Below are 19,624 nucleotides of genomic sequence, written 5' to 3' on the forward strand. Positions count from 1 at the left end.
TCCCATGGTGAACTATTTTGACCTCCATGACAAACATAACAAAGTCTGGACCAGGCTTCCTCAAATAGATTTGTTGAAGCGCCACATGAAAACTGTAAAGCGCCACTCAATGGCTGCGAAGCAACCATCGCGGTGATTTAAAACCGCCATGGAGAGTCAGAGGGGGTGTCCCCCCTCTGAAGCTATCAATTTTAAAAATTAAATTTGAGGTGCAAGTGACGTCATTTGGTGCAACATTTTGTACTATTAGCCTGTCTTTACAAGGATAACATGGGAATCGCATTAATGTTGAAATGTAGAAAATTGGAGATATTCCTGATGGATGAAGTTTGATCAAAGGGTTTGATTTGATTTGATTTTTAATTATTTTTTTTAAATCTAAACCGCTAGCGCCACTCGAGAAGCCACGGCGGCGCCACAAGTGCCGCCAGCACCACTATTTGGCGGACCCCTGGTCTGGACTATCTATTTTGATTTGATTTTGAACAACCATGAAAAACCCACGAAAGCCTCTGATGAAGCTTATTTCAGTTGGGGTTCATTAGAACACTGTGACAAGTTGGGACAGTCAGGGTAAACACTATACTCTTCTGGTAACTGTCTGTGAGATACATGCACAGGTATTGCTCTTCTGTACACTAGTAGCTGCTTGATGTTCCCTCTAAGGATGCAATTACATTATGATTCATTTCCCAATTCAAAATGCACCATAGGGAGAATGGTGATTTAATCTATATAATTTTTATGTTGCCAATTAAATTCAGACTTTTTCTTCCCAAATCAATCCTGACAAGTTTTCACTGCCAGGAATCAAACGCAGGACCTCATACACCAGAAGTGAGAACTAAAACCACTGAACCACACTCTCCTATCAAGTCTAAGACTAACCTTTTCAGAATTTCCCTCTCTCTTAATTGCAGGATGTCATGCCAACTAGAGGCACATTTAAGAACAAAGACATAAGGCAATGGGTATTCAAATTCAGAATATTCTAATCTTACTTCATAGACCTTTTCAAATCAAGATCGGGAAGGTTTCAAAAACCTGGTGTAGTGAGCAATATTTATTCAGTAAGCTAGGGGGCCAAAATGATAGACAAGAAATGTCATGAATCACAATACCATTTTAAGCAAAAATAAAGCTTATTTTGCCAATGTCAACATGGGGTCATTTGGTAAAATATTTTTCTTACATATTGAACTAACACCTCTGGTATGTGGGACTTCACAATATAATCACATTCATCGACAATTTATAATTTATATTATGATCAGGTTGGTCCTTAGCCGTTTCCAAGAAAACATCAGAGCTAACAACATCGGCTGATGAAGAGGAAGTTCCTCGAAAGCGCTCCCGGTAAGCGAAATAAACAAGTAGTGTTGAAGTTTAAATTAATAATTCTCAATTTATAATAAATTTATAATTTATGTAAGAGTCACATTTTTGTACCAATATCAGAACAGTGTTCCGACTTGCACCATAATTAGCCATAAATTATGTAAGAATCACAAAATGGCGTACTGTCCTCAAAATAGCGCAGGAGTGTCTCGGGCCTGGTTCCCCCTGCACTGATGTGTGCTTTATGAATAATACCTTAGTACTGTAACACATTATAATACAATATTCATTGTCATGTGAAGTAATACATCTTAGCATTGCTTTGGAATGTATACAATTTCATAATTATTGAAATTATAAATCTAGATTGATAACTCAGAGGCACAAAGTCATATCTCCTTCAGCTGCCTTATGTATGATTGCCAATATTCATAGCACATGTTCTCATTCACTCCTATTATGGGCATGCAAACGACAGTGAGTGAACTCATGCACATCAGAAGCAATCATAAAGCAAGCAGCTAAAATGGACATACATCTTCCTGCAGCTGAGCCATACAGGTATTTGAATATATGAATACAAAAGCCACCCAAGTCCATACTTTGGCCAAATTGAGTTAAGCATGGGAAATTGTTGCTATACATAGGCCTGTCATATGTATGAAAGAACAACTCAAATTTATCCTCTGTGTCTATTGAGCATGTGAAAAATAGCATGTATGAAAGAATCGCCCAATTCCATGATTTGAGTCTTGTAACACATTGATTGAAATCCAGTATGTATAAAAGTCCACTTGTAACACATTCATTGCTAGAGAGTGACTTTTGAAAAAACATGGGTTTAATAATGGAAAGTGTGTGGTTTACATTACATGGCAGAATGCTTATCAACATTATACATACGTACCCATGTGCTTTATTTTGTATTATCTTACCAGTGGTAATCTCATTCTAACATTGTTCTCTTTGTATATGATTCAAAAAACCACCCAAGTCCAAAATTTAAAATGAACCCCACAAAGTCCCTGAAATGCTAATCGTCATACCTAATACAGGTTAATCCACTCATTTGCACATAAAACTTACCATATTGACCAGGTAAATCTAACTGAAGGAATTAAAATGATACACAGGTTTTTCTCTCAAAATCACTTCCCATGGACTTGGGTGGCTTTTGTATTCATGTATTCATTTGTATTTTTATGCACAGCTCATTATAGCAGCACAGCTTCATTACCATATTGTTTCCTCACTTGATCAGTGATAGTGATAGCTTTAAAGCCATAATCCAGCAACACCCTCAATTTTTGTTGAATTTCTAATTTTTGCATGATTTTAAACCTGAAGTCCAATAACTTTCACAACACCAAAGTTGGACCTATGGCGTATGAGTTTTGTACCCACCCCATTCTGAAGGTGATTTTATGAGTGTACTGGCATATGAAGATTAATAATAGATAACTGTGTTGTTACATGTTTCAGATCATAGTGTTTACATTTGCAAGCAGTACATGGAAGGCAGCAAGGAACAGGTGCAAGGCAGCACTGTGGTTCATCACTCTCAACATCTTATTCGCCCCTTTGAACAGATCTGCCATCTTGCTACCAAAACAATTCAGGTTCTCCCTGCAAACGCACACACTTTATTTCTCATGCTTTTCTAATGCACCAGAAGGCTTTTGCAATGCATACACATAATTAAAGTATGCATTTGACAGGCGTACGCACCTACTTTGCGGGTACAGCCTCGTTTTGAGATGACCTGGCGATCAGCGAATAGAAGTAATCAAACACTTTTCTGTGCAACAATCTACCATTGGCATTATCATCTTGTATGGTTTTGAGAAGTGCATACACGAAATAGTTCAACACTCTCAACCTCTTACATGAGCAGCTAATCATTCTTCTGTGCACTAATCACATGTATGATCCTTTCCTCAAGACCGCGCCCCCTGGGGATGGAGCTATTTCGCCAGCAGCCAAGAGGATGATGGGATACCAATCACTCTGAGGAAGTATGCCGTCCAAGACATACGAAACTGTCAGGTCAATGTCAAAAAATTTGGTTTTGAAATATGAAAACTCCAAATTATAATCTAAAATTATTTTGATTTTGAGCATAGGCAGAACAGTTCAACACTGTCAACCTCTTAAATGAGCAAAACTACTCTTATGTGTAATAATCTACTATTATTATCTTCCATGGTTTTGAGAAGAACATACACAGAGTAGTTCAACACTCTCAGCCTCTTTCATGAGCAACTAATCACTCTACTGTGTTATAATCTACTATTATCATCTTGCATGGTTTTGAGAAGAGCATAAGCAGAGCAGTTCAACACTCTCACTCTTCTGTGAGATCACCTGATATCTTCTTGCTTATTTTGAGAAGGGCACAGTAGATCTTCACACTTTATTGAGCAACTAATACTCTTACTTTGCTATCACCTTATATGATTTTGAGAAAAGCAAAAGCATTTTTTTTCACTCTCAATCACATACATCAGTATTATTTCATTTATTTAGCAACTAATCACTACTCCATGTTATTTGCTGCTGTTATCTTGCATGATTCAGAAAAGAGCAAAACCAGAGTATTTCTTCACGCTTACTCTCTACTAATCACATTTCTGTGAGAACATCTACATGTACTATTATCTTGCATGATTTTCAGAAGAGCAAATTTTGAAAGGAACACAGGTAGAGTGGTTCTTCACTCTCACACACATTAGCATCTTATTGGCTGTCTCTATGATTGTCTAATATATTATAAGATTGTGAGAAATACATAATTTTGTCATGAACTGTGTAACAAAACTGACTAATTTCATCATCTTGTTCTAAATTGATTCAAACAATTTGTTCTAACCTGATGGTAGTTACCCACCTGATAATGGCCTCAACTACTTTTGGCCAATGATCATGTCCAAACCCTACTAGGTTCACTAATGATCATGACCTTTGTTGATTACTTCGTTATTGACCTTTGCTGATCATTTCACCATCATTTTACATTAGTTACTATTTCATCATCAACTCTAGCACCTTCACTATACTTTGATGACCTTTGCATAGCTTAATTGATTACTCTAAGACCTTGTTGACCTTGTATAGTTGACTCTATCACCATTTGATGACCTTTGACTCTGTAAGTAAGGCAATGACAAGGAAGCCTAGATATAGTGCATAGAGGTAGAACCCATATATCCTGGTTGCATTGAATCGAGTACACAGCATAAAGAATAATGACGACAGTAAACTGACACCGAGCCCACCAGCTAACACCATCTGAAGTTGAGAGAAACTCACCTGAAAAGAGAAAATAAATAATGGTACAATTTAGATTTAGATATATTGTATTATCAGTAATGAATGGCTTAGGAGTGTGTAAATTTTAGAAAGGGGCATTTATTTGAGGTTAATTTTCAATGACAAAAATGGCCATGTAAGCTTAAAAACCTGAGCAAAATTGTAAACTACGATTATTTCTGGTTTGTTTCCAGGTTTAAGTCGGTATTTGAAGTGTTATGGAAGCGCTCTGAGCATGTTTTAAACAGATTAATTGAGGCAAGCAGGTTACCATCTTAGTGTAGTACCCTATGTTTTTTGTGGGAGGTAATGGAACATTTTGAGATTTTGGTCTTAAAAGGGCATTTCGTGATCCACAGCCTCATCCCCCACTTTTCTCAAAAAAAGTTGAGATTTTTATATCACTGGAAACCTCTGGCTACATAATGTTTATGTACAAAATATTTCTTGCAGATTAATTCGCTTAGCAAAGATATCGTGGAATTTGAATTTCGTTCTGGTGCACCAGAACGAAATTACAACGTATTGTCTATGGAGCAGTGTAATACCCATAATCATGCATAACTCGCAAACGCAATATCGGAATCAACTGAAATTTTGGGAATATGCTTTTTTCGTGGATATGTACTGGAAAATGTCATAAAAAGAGGATGCTAGGATCACGAAATACTCCTTTAAATGATAGATAATAGTTCCAGGAACTCAAATCAAATTGTTACCATTTTTTTACAAGCGGCTAGGGGACGCAGGGGTAACCTTGTCAATCAAATACTTCATCTATTGTGTCCAATACTTAATCCGATAAGTGATCCATGTATCGATAAAAATATGGAATTAAACTATAGCGGCGCACTTTAATACTTTACGAGGTGATTCAGTCAGGTACCTGGATTCAGCATTCAATAACAGGATGCCATGACTTAATTTATTCTTTATGATTACGATTAAAACAAACAAACAATAATAAAAATATAAACAAAATAATGATAATATTATAAGAATATAAGGCATAGGCCTATAAGATTTCTTTTATTAAAGAAATTAAACATTTTTTTATCATAGGCCTAAGTATGAATTCGTAACGTTATACCAGAGAAATGTTATATTAAAACGCGCTTTGTGATTTTTAATTTGGTTAAAACTAAGCTTGCACTTTAATAATTCTCATATTGTTAATAGAAATAGGAATGCGTCTTTGTGTTATTCAATTTTGAATTATGTTCAATTATCCCAGCAAACACAAAATGTTTTTGAGTTTTCGACATCATTCGCAAAAGGTTAGAAAAGGTTGCCAGAAAATGTTTAAATATCGGGTTATATAAAGGCTATATAAAGGGAATAAAACCTATTCATAAAATTCAAAAACATTTTTTGATAACTTACTGCAAATATTCTCAAACCTATCATTATCTAAGTGGTGACAAAATATTGGCAAAAATGTTTGCAGATAATATTTTTCAATAACATTTCGAAAACATTTAAAAATATTTTTGTAGTGTGTTTCCATGTAAAACTGTTTAAAATGTTTTCATGCCCTTTATTTAACCCGACATTTAATGTTATTAAATCGTTTTTACCAAAACACAAACCAAAAAATATAGGCCTAACCTGTTTAAAACGCTTTAAAAACGTTTTGTGTTTGCCAGGATGGCATTTAGACCTTCACATTAAAATGTTATTATTATTATCATTAGGCCTATTTATAACATTGTGATGATTTTTCATTATTATTATAAATTTCTATTTCATTTAAAATTGTAATATTTTATATTTATATAACTTTTATTCCATGCACATTTATGCGCACACGTTAAACTTAGTCAATTTCGTACAGTGTTCCTCTAGGGATAATTGCCTATCGATTGAAATGATCACGGATATAAACGTATTGGTGATGTCATAAGCTTAACTTTGGTGGACAATAGAATAATATTTGATTGACAAGGTTACCCCTGCGTCCCCTAGCCGCTTGTATTTTTTTCACCCAGCCCCTTGGCGGCCATCTTGAATTTCAAAATGGCCGCCATTTTTTACATATTTTGGATTATAACTTAGCTTCTGAGCTCCACATCAAGCTGAAAATGGTGGCAATACCCATGTTTATGATGTCAAGGATTACAATGAAGGCATATACAGGGTTATACGTCATTTTGTTTGGCGGCCATCTTGGATTTCAAAATGGCTGCCATCATGAACACATTTTTGGCTATATCTGAAGTTGTGCGCCACAAAGCAAGCTAAAAATGGTGGCAATAACCATGTTTATGATGCAAAAGATTTGCAAATAAAGCATATATATACACAAAGGTACAGGGCATTTCGTTTGGCAGCTCTCTTAGATTTCAAAATGGCCGCCACAAACAACATATTGCTTGCTTACTTGCTTATTTCGGGTGGTTTTCCCGAACCACGACAGCTCTCCATATCCTCCTGTCCTGCATCGCCGTTCCCAGGTCAGATGCTTCCAGTCCGTGTCTTGCTTGAGTACATCTACATATGTAAGGGTGGTCTACCAGGGTTTCTTGTTCCATGTTTGGGTGCCCAGTTTATCAGGTTGGCGACAGGTTCACACTTGCTTCTGAAGCAGTGGCCAGCGAATCGTGTTCTCCTTTCTCTGATCTTCTCTGAAAGCCTTGTGAGGTCTCCATACAACTCTTTTGTTGCTTATGTGCTGTTTCCAATGGATGTTGTACACTGCCCTAAGCATACGGGTGTAACAGCCGTCCAGCTCTTTAGATAGTTTGGGAGTTATGGTCCAGGCTTCACATCCGTACGTTAACACAGACACCACTGTTGCACTGAAGACCCTCAGTTTGAAATTCTTTGGTAGAGCAGACTTCCAGATCTTGCTTAGGCTATTGCATGCTCTCCAAGCTGCTGCCTTGCGTGTTTTGACATCATGCTCTGTGCTAGCCATCCATGCTCCAAGGTATTTGAAGTCTTTCACCTCATCTAGCTTTGTACCATTATTCGTGCTGATGTTAACTTGCTGATCTTGGTTAAAGGACATGAACTTTGTCTTGGTGGCATTCATCTTTAATCCGACTCTTCCAACTGATGTTTCTACCCTTTGCAGCAGTTCCTGAGCTTGATTTATTTCTTCTGACAGTAGGGTGATGTCATCAGCGAAGTCCAGGTCGGTTACCACTTCTGGCCCAACTCGTCTGCTCTTTCTCCTTTCAAGCTGGAATCCTAGTGCTTCTTCCTTGCCATCTATAGCCACTCTCAAGGCATAGTCAAGCACTATCTCAAACAGATACAACATATTTCGGACCACAATATTTATCTTAAATTCAGAGTTACTTAAACCGGTAGCAATAGTAATACACATGTTTATACTGCCAAAAATTAAAAAAAAAGTTCCAAGAAAGTTACATTATTTGATGGCCACCTTAGATTTCAAAATGGCCACCATTATTATCATATTTTGACTTGCACTTCTTAACATTTTGTAAGGTACTGCATAATTGCAGGTTCTACATAATTGTTTCCAATTTTGATTGCATGAATTTTAGGTAAACCATTAAGAACTGAAACTTACTAGCTTGACTGTAATACACCATTATAATTACTCTCTCAATCTCCTCGCTTGTTTCTGGCTCAATCAGTGTGTTGTAACAGTCCTCACTAGAATTGCACTAATACACAGTTCAGTACATTAAGTTATTAATTTTGCAGGTACATCGCATTGTAGAGTACATAGTCTTTGCACAGTTACATCTAATAGGTTCCAAGTTCTGCAACTGATTCCGGTGCACACTCCACAGACGTTAACACCGGCATTAATTTTAGATCCATCTTTGCACCATTAGTGTACAAGGATCATAAATAACTGGGTGCAAAACGTCATCCTGTGTCCATATGCTGGCTTGAAGATGCGCACGGTAGATATGCTGTAAAAAAGCACCGGGCGTTGGAGGAAGCTTGTCAATACCCTGCGTAGGTATAAGTTTTTGGAACCTTTTCCACCACAGGGAAGCAGCAATAGTAGCTGCTACATCTTTGCTACTGAGCAGCATGCATGCACATGAATCCCTCGCAGCCACTTATAACTTCATGTGATGGTACGTTTTCCTTTGCCTAGATCTAGCAGGGCATTTACAACATTGTCTACTGCTAATAATTTTGAGAGGAGATATTTCTTCCCCATTCCACTTATTCGTCCTTCAGTGCATGGAAAGCAGGAAGGGACATAGTTCTAATTAGGTTTCAAACTTCAAAGCTATGGCCCTGCTGTTGTCTGATATTCCTGTGATTGTCAGGCCCTACTTGGGTGAACAAGTCTACCTCAAGTTCAAGACCAAGGAGGATCACCAAGGTGTCTGCCTCCTCCTGTGTACCATGGTCAGTACTGCACTTCAGGTCTGATGTGTTTGTTAAGACATCTCTTCTGGTGACAGTTACTGCAGGCTTTGTGTAGTTGGAAATGACCTTATCAGCCAGGAAGAGCGTTAGGCTATTTTTAGACTTTCGTCCAGCTCCGCAGATCAGCACCACATCCTTTCCCAGGCAAAGACACAACAGCAGGAAAGAGAAATTCATGCACTAAAAGGCATTGGGTCAAGACACATTTTTAGGAAAATCTGTATAACGTCATGACTAACCAGGTTGTCGAAGATCATACACAACAGTCGATTTTAGGTTTTGAAAGCAGAGGTGAGAGAGCAAAATTTGACTTTGTTACGAATCAATGGAGATAAAAGCCTCTGGAAACAAATGACAATGTTAAGGTACCAAATTGGGATAAACTCGGCAAAACGGTCAAACTGAAAGCCAGTGGTGAAGTCTTGCACCTCAAATCAGAATGTACAATGTTGTCAAGGCTACAGGTTGTAGCAAAATCACAGAGACAGACGGAACTTGAAGAGGTGATATCTCAGTATGAACACAATGCCATAAACTCTACTTTGATGAACACTACTGGACACCTTCTTCCAATGAAAAACAAGAGTCAGCTCATTCATGCATTGATAAGTCTTTCAGAGGAGGAGCAAACTGACGAATCTGCAGCTTCAGCAAATGTAGACAATGATGACAATTCATTTGAAATAGTCCTTGAGAAAGTCAACTGGAACAGATCAGCAGTAACTACAAGTAAGTGGTAATCCATCCTCAGTCTCTTTAACAAACACTTGATAATAGATGCAATGGCAGTTGTCCAGGCAATCGTTAGTGTCGTAAGCAATACATTCCGCACCTTTGATGATATTGCAAAAGCATTTGTTACCAATATTAAATCACTCCTCAAGAATTATACAGCAGGTTGTGTCATCTTTGATACCTACAACATGAAGTTGACCCTCAAAGATGACATAATATATATACCGCCGGACGAATAAGTGGAATGGCGAAGAAATCTGCCTTCTCAAAAAGCACCAGACAATGTTGTAAATATCCAAGATCTTGGCAAAGGAAACGTATCATCACCTGAAGTTATGTGGCTGCGAGGGATTCATGTGCACGCTGCTCAGTACCAAATATGTAGCAGCCACTACTGATACTTCCCTGCGGTGGAAAAGGTTCAAAAGCTTAAACCTACGCAGGGTATTGACACGCTTCCTCCAAACGCTTGGTACAGCATATTCACTGTGCTCATCTTCAAGCCAGCATATGGGCACAGGATGACGTTTTGCACCCAGTTATTACATGTACACTTGGATGGTGCAAAGATGGATCTAAATTAATACCAGTGTTAACACCTGTGGAGTGTGTACACCGGAAATCCGGAATCAGTCACAGAACTTAGATGTAACTGTGTAAGAACTATGTGTTCTACAATACGCTGTACCTGCAAGAGTAATAACTTAGAATGTACTGAACTGTGTAAGTACAATGCTAGGAAGGACTCTTGCAACACACTGGCTGAGCCAGAAACAAGCATTAAGATGGAGAGAGTAACTATAATGGTGTGTTACAGTCAATCTAGTAAGTTTCAGCTCTTAATGGTTTACTTAAAATTCATGTCTCAGTCTAGAAACAATTATGCAGAGCCTGCAATTATGCAATACCTTACAAATGTCAAGAAGTATAACCCCAAATATATTCCAGTGGTCATTTTGAAATCTAAGGTGGCCATCAAATATGTAACTTTCTTGGAATTCTTTTTGCTATCCTTAGCATTATAAAAATGTGTATTATTATTGCTACCGGTTTAAGTAAGTCTAAATTTAAGATAAACATTGTAGCCCTGCACCTTTGTACATGTATATGCTTTATTTGCAATCGTTTGCATCATAAACATGGATGTTGCCACCATTTTAAGCTTGTTGTGTGGCTCACAACTTCAGATATAGCCAAAACATATTTCATGATGGCAGCCATTTTGAAATCCAAGATGGCCGCCAAACGAAATGACGTATAACCCTGTATATGCCTTCATTGTAATCCTTGACACCATAAACATGGGTATTGCCACCATTTTCAGCTTGATGTGGAGCTCAGAAGCCGAGTTATTGTCCAAAATATGTAGGAAATGGCGGCCATTTTGAAATTCAAGATGGCTGCCAAGGGGCTGGGAGAAAAAAATGGTAACAATTTGATTTGAGTTCCTGGAACCCTTACCTATCATTTAAGACCAAAATCTCAAAATGTTCCATTACCTCCCACAAATAACAAGCCATAACCATAAGTAACCCCACTATCTGGGCGATAACATAAACCCCACATGTGTGGGGGTTAAAATTGGGACAGATCTTGTATCAGTGATCCACCATGATCCACCATCTCCACTTCAGCAAAATCTCTTTTGGATTAAAGTTTGGAACAAATTGTACTTACATGAAAGACTCCATCATTCCTAATGGCTGCTATAGTACAGGATATGCCTATACCAAGAAGCATGTCTATGGAGATGTGGGTTAAGGGTAAAATGATAACATAATTAGCTTATCTTCTATATTCAAATGGGTTAGTCCTACATATTTATCATCAGTTTGAATTTGTTCATAATAACCGTCTTTGTGTAACCAGAAATCATTCTTCTAATACGCTGATTGTGCTCAAATTCAACATTAATTCTAGTTTGCACACATTTCATTTCAGGCTGCTAATATTTGGAACAATTTGTCATCTCAATCCAAACTTAATGGAAAATATGTCTTCGGGATAATTCAAAGCAAATTTGTTGATTTTTGATTTCATGTTATTGTTTTTGCTGACTTTTTAAATGCATTTTATGTTCAACTGTCTCATTTTATAATATATACTATGTAGGCCACAATGCATTTACTTTATATATGATGGCCTGCTTGGAAAGCAGTACTGGTCACTGAAGTGTGTTACTCCCAATATAAACAGATTAAACTAATGCATTAAATAAGACATGTTAGGTCATCCCCAAATCTGTGGATCTCAAGACTAGTCTGAACTACTGAATACGTGACAGAGCAAAAAAGCAGCAAAGTTATTTGTGGAAACACTAAAGAGATTAGTTAGGACTCTGCCATGTTAGTGTGTTGCCCATGGAGGGTTACATAGTATACCTTCAAGTTATTGTACTATGTGCCCTGCAAACTGTGATTACAGTGTGTGATTCTTTGTCTTCTCCGCGCAATGTGTTGAACTGATAATGCTCATTTAAAAGTGCATACCTTTATAACGCTCAAAATTGAATGCTCATGTTGTTGTTGAATGTTGGGTTTTTGCAACTTAATGAAGGAGGTAGACTCTTTTTGTTTCCATGCAAGGTAATTCAATAAGCAGATTCACCCTAGCATCCTGGGCTATTCAGAGTCCAGACTCTTTAAGTCTCATCTCTTCAGGTTATTTTATAAAGCATGGTCCACACCTGCTCAACGGAAGATCTTTGTTTACCATCTTTGTTCACCATTGCAGCAACCAGTCCCACCACTGACTCTTGGCCAGGATAGGTACGAGGGGTAGTAAAGCAATACCAGAACCCAACAATAACTTGTAACGAGCGCATCTTTCCTTGCACCAGTTTCAGATAGAAATTACCCCATTTTGTCCACATAAGATTTAGATTGCAAATTTCACTCCCATTTCGTCATAGATCTCAATATTCATTCTAGGAATGGCCTAACAGAATGACTTTGATATTTGACCCAGTGGTACACTACTGGTCTGGGAAGCCAGCCCACTACATCTTTTTTGTATACTAGTCACATGTTTATTTAACTAATCAAGCAAAGGATACTGAAGAGAGGTCCTCCAAAGCATGCTGCTATTGCCATACGAGGGAAGCCTTGCTTAGCTACTGTGATGTCTGATACAAGATCTGAAAAGAAAAAAAAATAATTGAGAAGCAAATATTGTGCATTAGGTTGACACACATGAATTTAAATATGAAGGAATTACCAATTAAAAAGGAACTTAAAGATTATTAAATGATTCTTGAACTGCAAATCTCCTTGGCTGTGCATTGAAGGAAAGTATTAGGAAAATATATATCCAACATTCCCTTTATGTCGCTGCCAACATCTTGTATCTACTATTATCTTGATTGATCAATACATGATGGCTGCAAGGTGCATCTTTTTTTTCTCTCTCATGACTGTCTAACATCCTTCATCATAATACCCATGTAACCTGTTCCAATCTTTGACACTGAACTAGATAATTAACAAGCTGTATTCACACTAGAATCTAGTTCTTCAGAGATGGATGTTTTTTAAAAACATTTAATTTTTTGTTCTTAAAATGTGCCATCTGGTTATAAAGATATTTTGATCAAAATGTTCTGACCAAATCACTGCTTCCATATATTTGGTTTTTAATCGACAGCCCTACTCTGTGCCATATTGAGCCCACTTGCCCTCTTAGCATTTATACCATTTTCACCCTGATGTGTCAGTGACATCAAAGCATTGAGGCAGCCATTTTGTGTCTGTACCTATGCGAACACTATAGTGATCAGGTTGAAAAACGGTATAGCTTGACTCTGTTTGATATGCATTACCTACCTCCTATACTATTGCCCCATGCTAGTAATGTGAGTCCTAGTACTTCTGTGCTTAATGAAAATTGCACTCCAAACATCTGAAAAGATGAATGAAAACATGTCAGTCAAACAATTTGTCAATATTTGTTCATTACAAGGAGTAAGGGAACAAACCAAAAGATCGATGACGTCCTATAAACGTAACTAGTTTCGTTTCTCAGCCGACCCCATCCCTCCCTGCCAGAAACGTAATAATAAAATGTTGAATATTTAGACATAATAATAATAATGACACATTCTTCAGACCGATGTTTTTGTACAAACGTAATCGAGTATTTTACCCCCTCCCCCTAAACGAAACTAGTTTCGTTTATAAGACGTCATCGATCATTTGGTTTGTTCCCTAATATTGAGTGTGGTTTGAATTTGAAGGTTCCAAAGCTGCACCAAATATCGGATTGCTGTAAGCCATGTTATCTCCTTTGTGTTCTAAATGAAGTTTGCTTGTACAGAGCATTCCATTATTTGTTGCATTTGATACAATTTTAAACAGATTTTTTTAGAAAATCCAATAATTCTGATGCATCCTTAGCACTATACTGTAACCTTTGTCTTTCTTGTCGGTAGGTGAAAATTTTGACAAATGAATTGCTGCATAAATAGGTACAAGTGCACACAAAGATGTAACATTGTTACATGTGCGTAACAGGCAGATTAGACCTTATAGTCGCTTCTCTAAAGAGGCAGAAAGAACTACCCTAAACAGGTATCCAATTCACAAAGACTTATAATGGGCTATTCCAGATGAAATCCATACACCCCCTACCAAAGACATGACCTTAATCTCCCACACAGGGAGTGTGAATTTCAAATGGTTAATACTTGAATGGGTTACTTCATTTGAAATTTACATCCCTTGTGGGAGATTGAGGATGTGTTTTCCACAGGGATGTACATGTATGGATTTTAACTGCAATAGCCCAATGGATCTTACGTTTGATATGTCACATGTAAAACCCTATTAAATCACAAGTAAGATTGACTAAGTATTTGCAAAATGGACACAAGGTGTACTTACTTGTAATAAATTAACTATTTCATTGGCAATGCTATAGATCCATAGAACAGATACTAAAAATCCTAAATACGGAAATAGCTGTATGGAGAAAAATATAAATGGAAAAAGATGAGATTGAATCTCAACACAACAAGCTGCTGTAAATGTGGTATTTAATTGATAAATATTATTGCCCTGATGCTGTTTGGAAACCTTATGCTTGTTTAGGCATGCAGATGTCTGACAATTTCAAAGAGGTTATATTATGTTCTCCACACCACTATTTTGTTGTGTGTTGCTCATAAGGGCAAAAGTGTACTCTGGTTTATTTTGCCACATACCTGGTAAAAGTTAATTCAAAGTGTGTGCTTCTTTGGAGTTTTTGAGTGCTATGTTCCGTGGTGATAATAAATGCCGAAACAAGAGGCTCAGTTCTAAAAAAGCCCAAAGCTCCACTTCTTTACTTCACGTAAAGGACACCTCACACTTTAACAATGATGAGGAAGTGAGTAGTAGGAGAGCAGAGGACTGTGTTAACCTTATTTCATACCTTGGAACTGCGTTATTTAGAAGATCACTAGTTGTTTATTATGTGTCCAGACCAGCATAACCTTTGTATGAAGAAGTCTGGTGGTATCAGACTTAATTTAAGTTATTTCCAATGTTGGAGGAGAGCATGACCTAGTTATGTTTGCACTCAAATATTGAGGCAAATAATAGATATAAGGAGTGTCATTTCTACTCCATGTATGTGCATGATTTTTCTCAGAAGGGGAAAAGGCCCAAAACTTTTTCTTTTTGATATATCATTGGTCTTAACTCAAGAGCTGCAAGACCTATGGCAATCTAAATGCAATTGATGGCTTCCTTGACTCATTTCCTTTCAGATCAATGTATTAATATTGAAGTACATGTACACTGCAGTTTTTTTAGTGAAATGGCAAAAACTGGCAAAATATGGCTCCTGCACTTGCCTTTAATTATTCTTTTAAATCAATTCAAATGTTTATAGATACTTACAAAGTGATAGACTGGATGTGAATCCCTCTTGGAGGTAATAAAAATGACTATGGCTAATATAACACATAGAGGCAGCATTAACTCCCAAAGATACAAATTGCCATGTATATGTACTGATACAGCTGAAAATAAAGAACACAAATTACAGCCATTATAATTATGCCAATAACAATTGTGGTTTGTTATGAGATTCCATTATTTCATTTTTTCATGCATATTTGCAGTTATACTCACCACTGGCATGTTTTGTAAGATGGAAACAATAATTCTTGTTTCAGGGGAAAATTGAGCATGTCTGATATTGAGACTGGTTGCAATGGGCCTACACTTAGTCCAAACTTCAATTCTTTGGCACGACTGTTGTAATGGTTACCCAAATGAATAAACGGGGAAAATGTATTCATATAGACACTTATAGGAAGGACTTGAGCTATTTGATAAACATTATCATCAAATGAATCTATTATATTTGTTCAAATTTGATTGAAATAAAGAACATGAACTTTTATTCCCATTTAGGTCAAATTACTGAGCTATAGCTCACCTGTCGAACAGAACCATTTGTTTGACTCCAAATTTTAAGTGCTGTATTTCTCTGATATTGGTAGTAGTACGTACAATCATAAGCTTACCTTTAGTTACTCCCAAACAAAACATTGGCCCTGTTATACACTGCAAGACATTAAGTAACTGGTTCCATCCATGCCTATCCTCATCATAGTCTACTATTGGTACTGTTAACTGCAGCATAAATTGGATTGGAAGCTGCAAAGGACAAACAAGTAGATATTAGATCACTGGAACATCACCTCTGCCCCTATCTCTGCAAGTTGTGTACTTTATTCTATTCATAGCTATCCTCATCACCACATATTCTATTATTGGCACTGTTAAAAGGGCATTTCGTGATCCACAGCCTCATCCCCCACTTTTCTCAAAAAAAGTTGAGATTTTTATACCACTGGATACCTCTGGCTACATAATGTTTATGTACCAAATAGTTCTTGCATATTAATTCGTTTAGTAAAAATATCGCCAAATTCGAATTTCGTTCTGGTATACCAGAACGAAATTACAACAGTGGGCTATGGAGCAGTGTAAAACACATAATCATGCATAAATCGCAAAATTGGAATCAACTGAAATTTTGGGAATAAGCTTTTTTCGTGGATATCTACTGAAGAATGTCATAAAAAGAGGATGCTAGGATCACGAAATCCTCCTTTAATTGTTTATTTTGAGGCCTTATACTATCGTATTCAGGAAGGTCCTTCAAAGGTGTTCAACAGCTGAACCTGAATATCTTGTAAAAAGAACTAGGTTTTGCGATGCTATGCAGTTTGATCGGCGAATGAGGTGCTGATGTGATGATTCAATAAGCCAGTCAGAACCCCACTTCTGTGTTTATGATGTAAACAGCACCAAATCGGCAGACCACTGAAAAACCTTGCCAAAAACTAAAAAATCAGAGTCTTAAAAGTTTTATAGTTCTTCTGATTCTAATCTCAAAATCGCTTCATTTGACACAAAACGTTGGTGTAACACATTACCTTGAAAATTTCATAAGCTTTTCCAAATATAGATTTTCTTTTCCAGTTCTCCGAGTCTACAGGGTTGAGAGCTATGAATAGATTAGCGATGGCACTGTGTTCTTCTTGTTCTTCTTCATATCTCCTTGCAAACCCAGCTAGTAATGGTGTCATAAAGCCATCTGTGAGGAGTTAAGATTAAAACAATTTAGAAACAGAAACTTTTCAAGCTTTAATTTCATACAATTTTCACCGATGTGGCAGTGATGTCAGTGCGCATTTAATTGGGTGCAGCTTCAAATCGCTAGGAAACAGTTGCTATTCAATTGTGACCCAAATACATTCAATTGTGACAAAGGACTACCTCAAATCAATAAAGTATATTGCTGATAGCAATTGTTACGCAAACATGATGCATGCTGGGAATGAAAAGGGCTCAAAAGCTATCAAATTCATCACCTGTGACAGTGAATTTGAGCCCTTTTCATTCCCAGCATGCATCACTTTTGCCTATCACTCGCTATCGGCATTATAGCTTATTCAAAGCAGAGGGTGATTACAAATAAAATTGATATAGTCTTCAGGGAAATTTGAAATTGAATTAAATCGTTATTCAGCAAAACGCATGTGAAAAGCACAAATTAAAATTAGGCTGCTTCTACTAGCAAAAGGTGCAATTCAAAAGCACATCAGTCAACTTAATTCTACTAACTGATGCTTCTAAAGGATATTTGATAGTGACTTTGGAAGTCGTAATGGAATAGCGACTGTACATATTTACACTATTCTTGGCACTGAATTTGACTGAATGATGCTCCTAAGGAACATTAGGTAGCAACTTAGGATGCTGTAATCAAATAACTGTTTAGACTATGTTTGGTACCAAATTTGATAGCATGTAAGTCAAAATCAAATTTTCTCCTAGTGTAAATAAGATAAGTGTTACATACCATCTACAGAATTATCGCCTTGAGGGCCCATTTGTGATACTGAGGGCGCTCGTCTCGGTGCTGGTAGCCCTACTGCAGCTGCTATTGCAAGCTGATCTGATGCTTCTAATACACCTGTTTAGGAAAATAAAACACACACAATGCATCACCTGCAAAATTGGGATATTCCATTCAAAATCCACATTCCCCCTGTGGAAGATTTAGCTGAAGTCTTCAACAGTGGGAGAATGGGTTTCAAATGGAATAGACATTTTGGGTAACTTCCATTTGAAATACTTACTCCAGTTGTGGAAGATATATGTAAAGCCATAATACAAGGGGAGTATGAGTTTCAAAATGATTAACCCTGACCAATTACATTTGAAAAACATACTCCCTCTGTGCAAGATCTTTTTCAAATCATCCACAGGGAATTGAATGTGTGACTGACTCTTTAAAGAAAAAGAGCAAGGTACACCACAGATATTGGAACTTGACATCACATTAAGAAATAAATGTTGGGTGATGCTGTGGAACATATAGGTTATGATAATAGGAAGGGATGTATCAAAGGTTGTAAATAACTAAAACAGCAATTTAAAAGAAGGCCTGTAAAAAGGTTTGTTTGCGGGTCACGATTTATTTCTAGATTGCCAAAAAATCTTAATATTAAATGTCAACTTCCGTGTTTTTAAATTGTAAACTACTCACCAGATAGGGAGGATACATTGTAAATAAAGGCTACTGTTTTGTCACTTATTTGGTTTATTTAAAGATAAAAATCAACCTTACAAATACATTTTTTCAACAACTAAAAAAAGCAGATGATTTCTGGACATTTTGGGTCAGTTGAGAAAGAGCAAACAAACTTTTTTTGGGCCTAAAAAACAATCGAAGTGCATCAGGAAATGAATGTGGGGTAATGTAGAGTGGATGGGTAGGTTATTTATAACATAAAAGGATGTGTTTCTATCTATCTTGCGGACGCATCCGAGAAAGAGTTTACAATTCTTTTCCAGGAATCTCTATCAGCCATCAGATTTGGAAGGTCATTAATTTCTTGATTGACGTCCCTTGCCACACAGTCAATGTAGTTGAATGGTCTTCTTCCTCTACATATTTGTGGAAGCCTCATACAGATAACATCTGAAATTATTTGGTCTTTTGCTCGGTAGCAGTGGCCTGCAAATCTGGCTCGCCGTTGAGCAAGGATGGAGGACACCTGTGGAACACCATCGTAGATCTCTGCTTTGGTTTTATGTTCACGCCAGGATATATTTCGAACCCTCATCAACCGCCGGGTGTAGGTACCATCAAGACGGTCCTGAAGATCTTTCTTCATTGTCCAGGTCTCACTTACATATAAGAGGATACTCTCTATGCAGGCTCTAAAGAAGGCAAGCTTGGTATTTCTTGATATGTTGGACTGCCAGATGGTGTGCAGCTTGTTACAAGCTTTCCATGCTTGAGCTTTGCGAGTCAGAAAGTCTTTCTTGCTGTCAGCAACAAATGAACCAAGATATTTAAAGTCCGACACCTCCTT

At 37.1% G+C, this 19,624-nt stretch overlaps 1 protein-coding gene across 1 annotated transcript in view; it reads right to left on the bottom strand.

Annotated features, from left to right (window-relative positions):
- Positions 1–460: 460 nt before the first annotated feature.
- The window catches only part of LOC140168411 (mitochondrial sodium/calcium exchanger protein-like), a 96,027-nt gene continuing 76,863 nt past the window's right edge, over positions 461–19,624 (bottom strand). Inside the window, exons 9-17 of the mRNA XM_072191798.1 lie at positions 18,103–18,216; positions 17,174–17,334; positions 16,256–16,388; positions 15,624–15,745; positions 14,625–14,702; positions 13,569–13,644; positions 12,803–12,883; positions 11,425–11,489; positions 461–4,647 (exon numbers count right to left, since the gene is read on the bottom strand). Of these exons, the coding sequence (XP_072047899.1) occupies positions 4,462–4,647; positions 11,425–11,489; positions 12,803–12,883; positions 13,569–13,644; positions 14,625–14,702; positions 15,624–15,745; positions 16,256–16,388; positions 17,174–17,334; positions 18,103–18,216 (1,016 nt within the window). The 3' untranslated portion in view covers positions 461–4,461. The remainder of the gene's footprint in view (positions 4,648–11,424; positions 11,490–12,802; positions 12,884–13,568; positions 13,645–14,624; positions 14,703–15,623; positions 15,746–16,255; positions 16,389–17,173; positions 17,335–18,102; positions 18,217–19,624) is intronic.

This window comes from Amphiura filiformis, chromosome 13 (assembly GCF_039555335.1).
Source record: "Amphiura filiformis chromosome 13, Afil_fr2py, whole genome shotgun sequence".
Lineage (NCBI taxonomy): Eukaryota > Metazoa > Echinodermata > Ophiuroidea > Amphilepidida > Amphiuridae > Amphiura > Amphiura filiformis.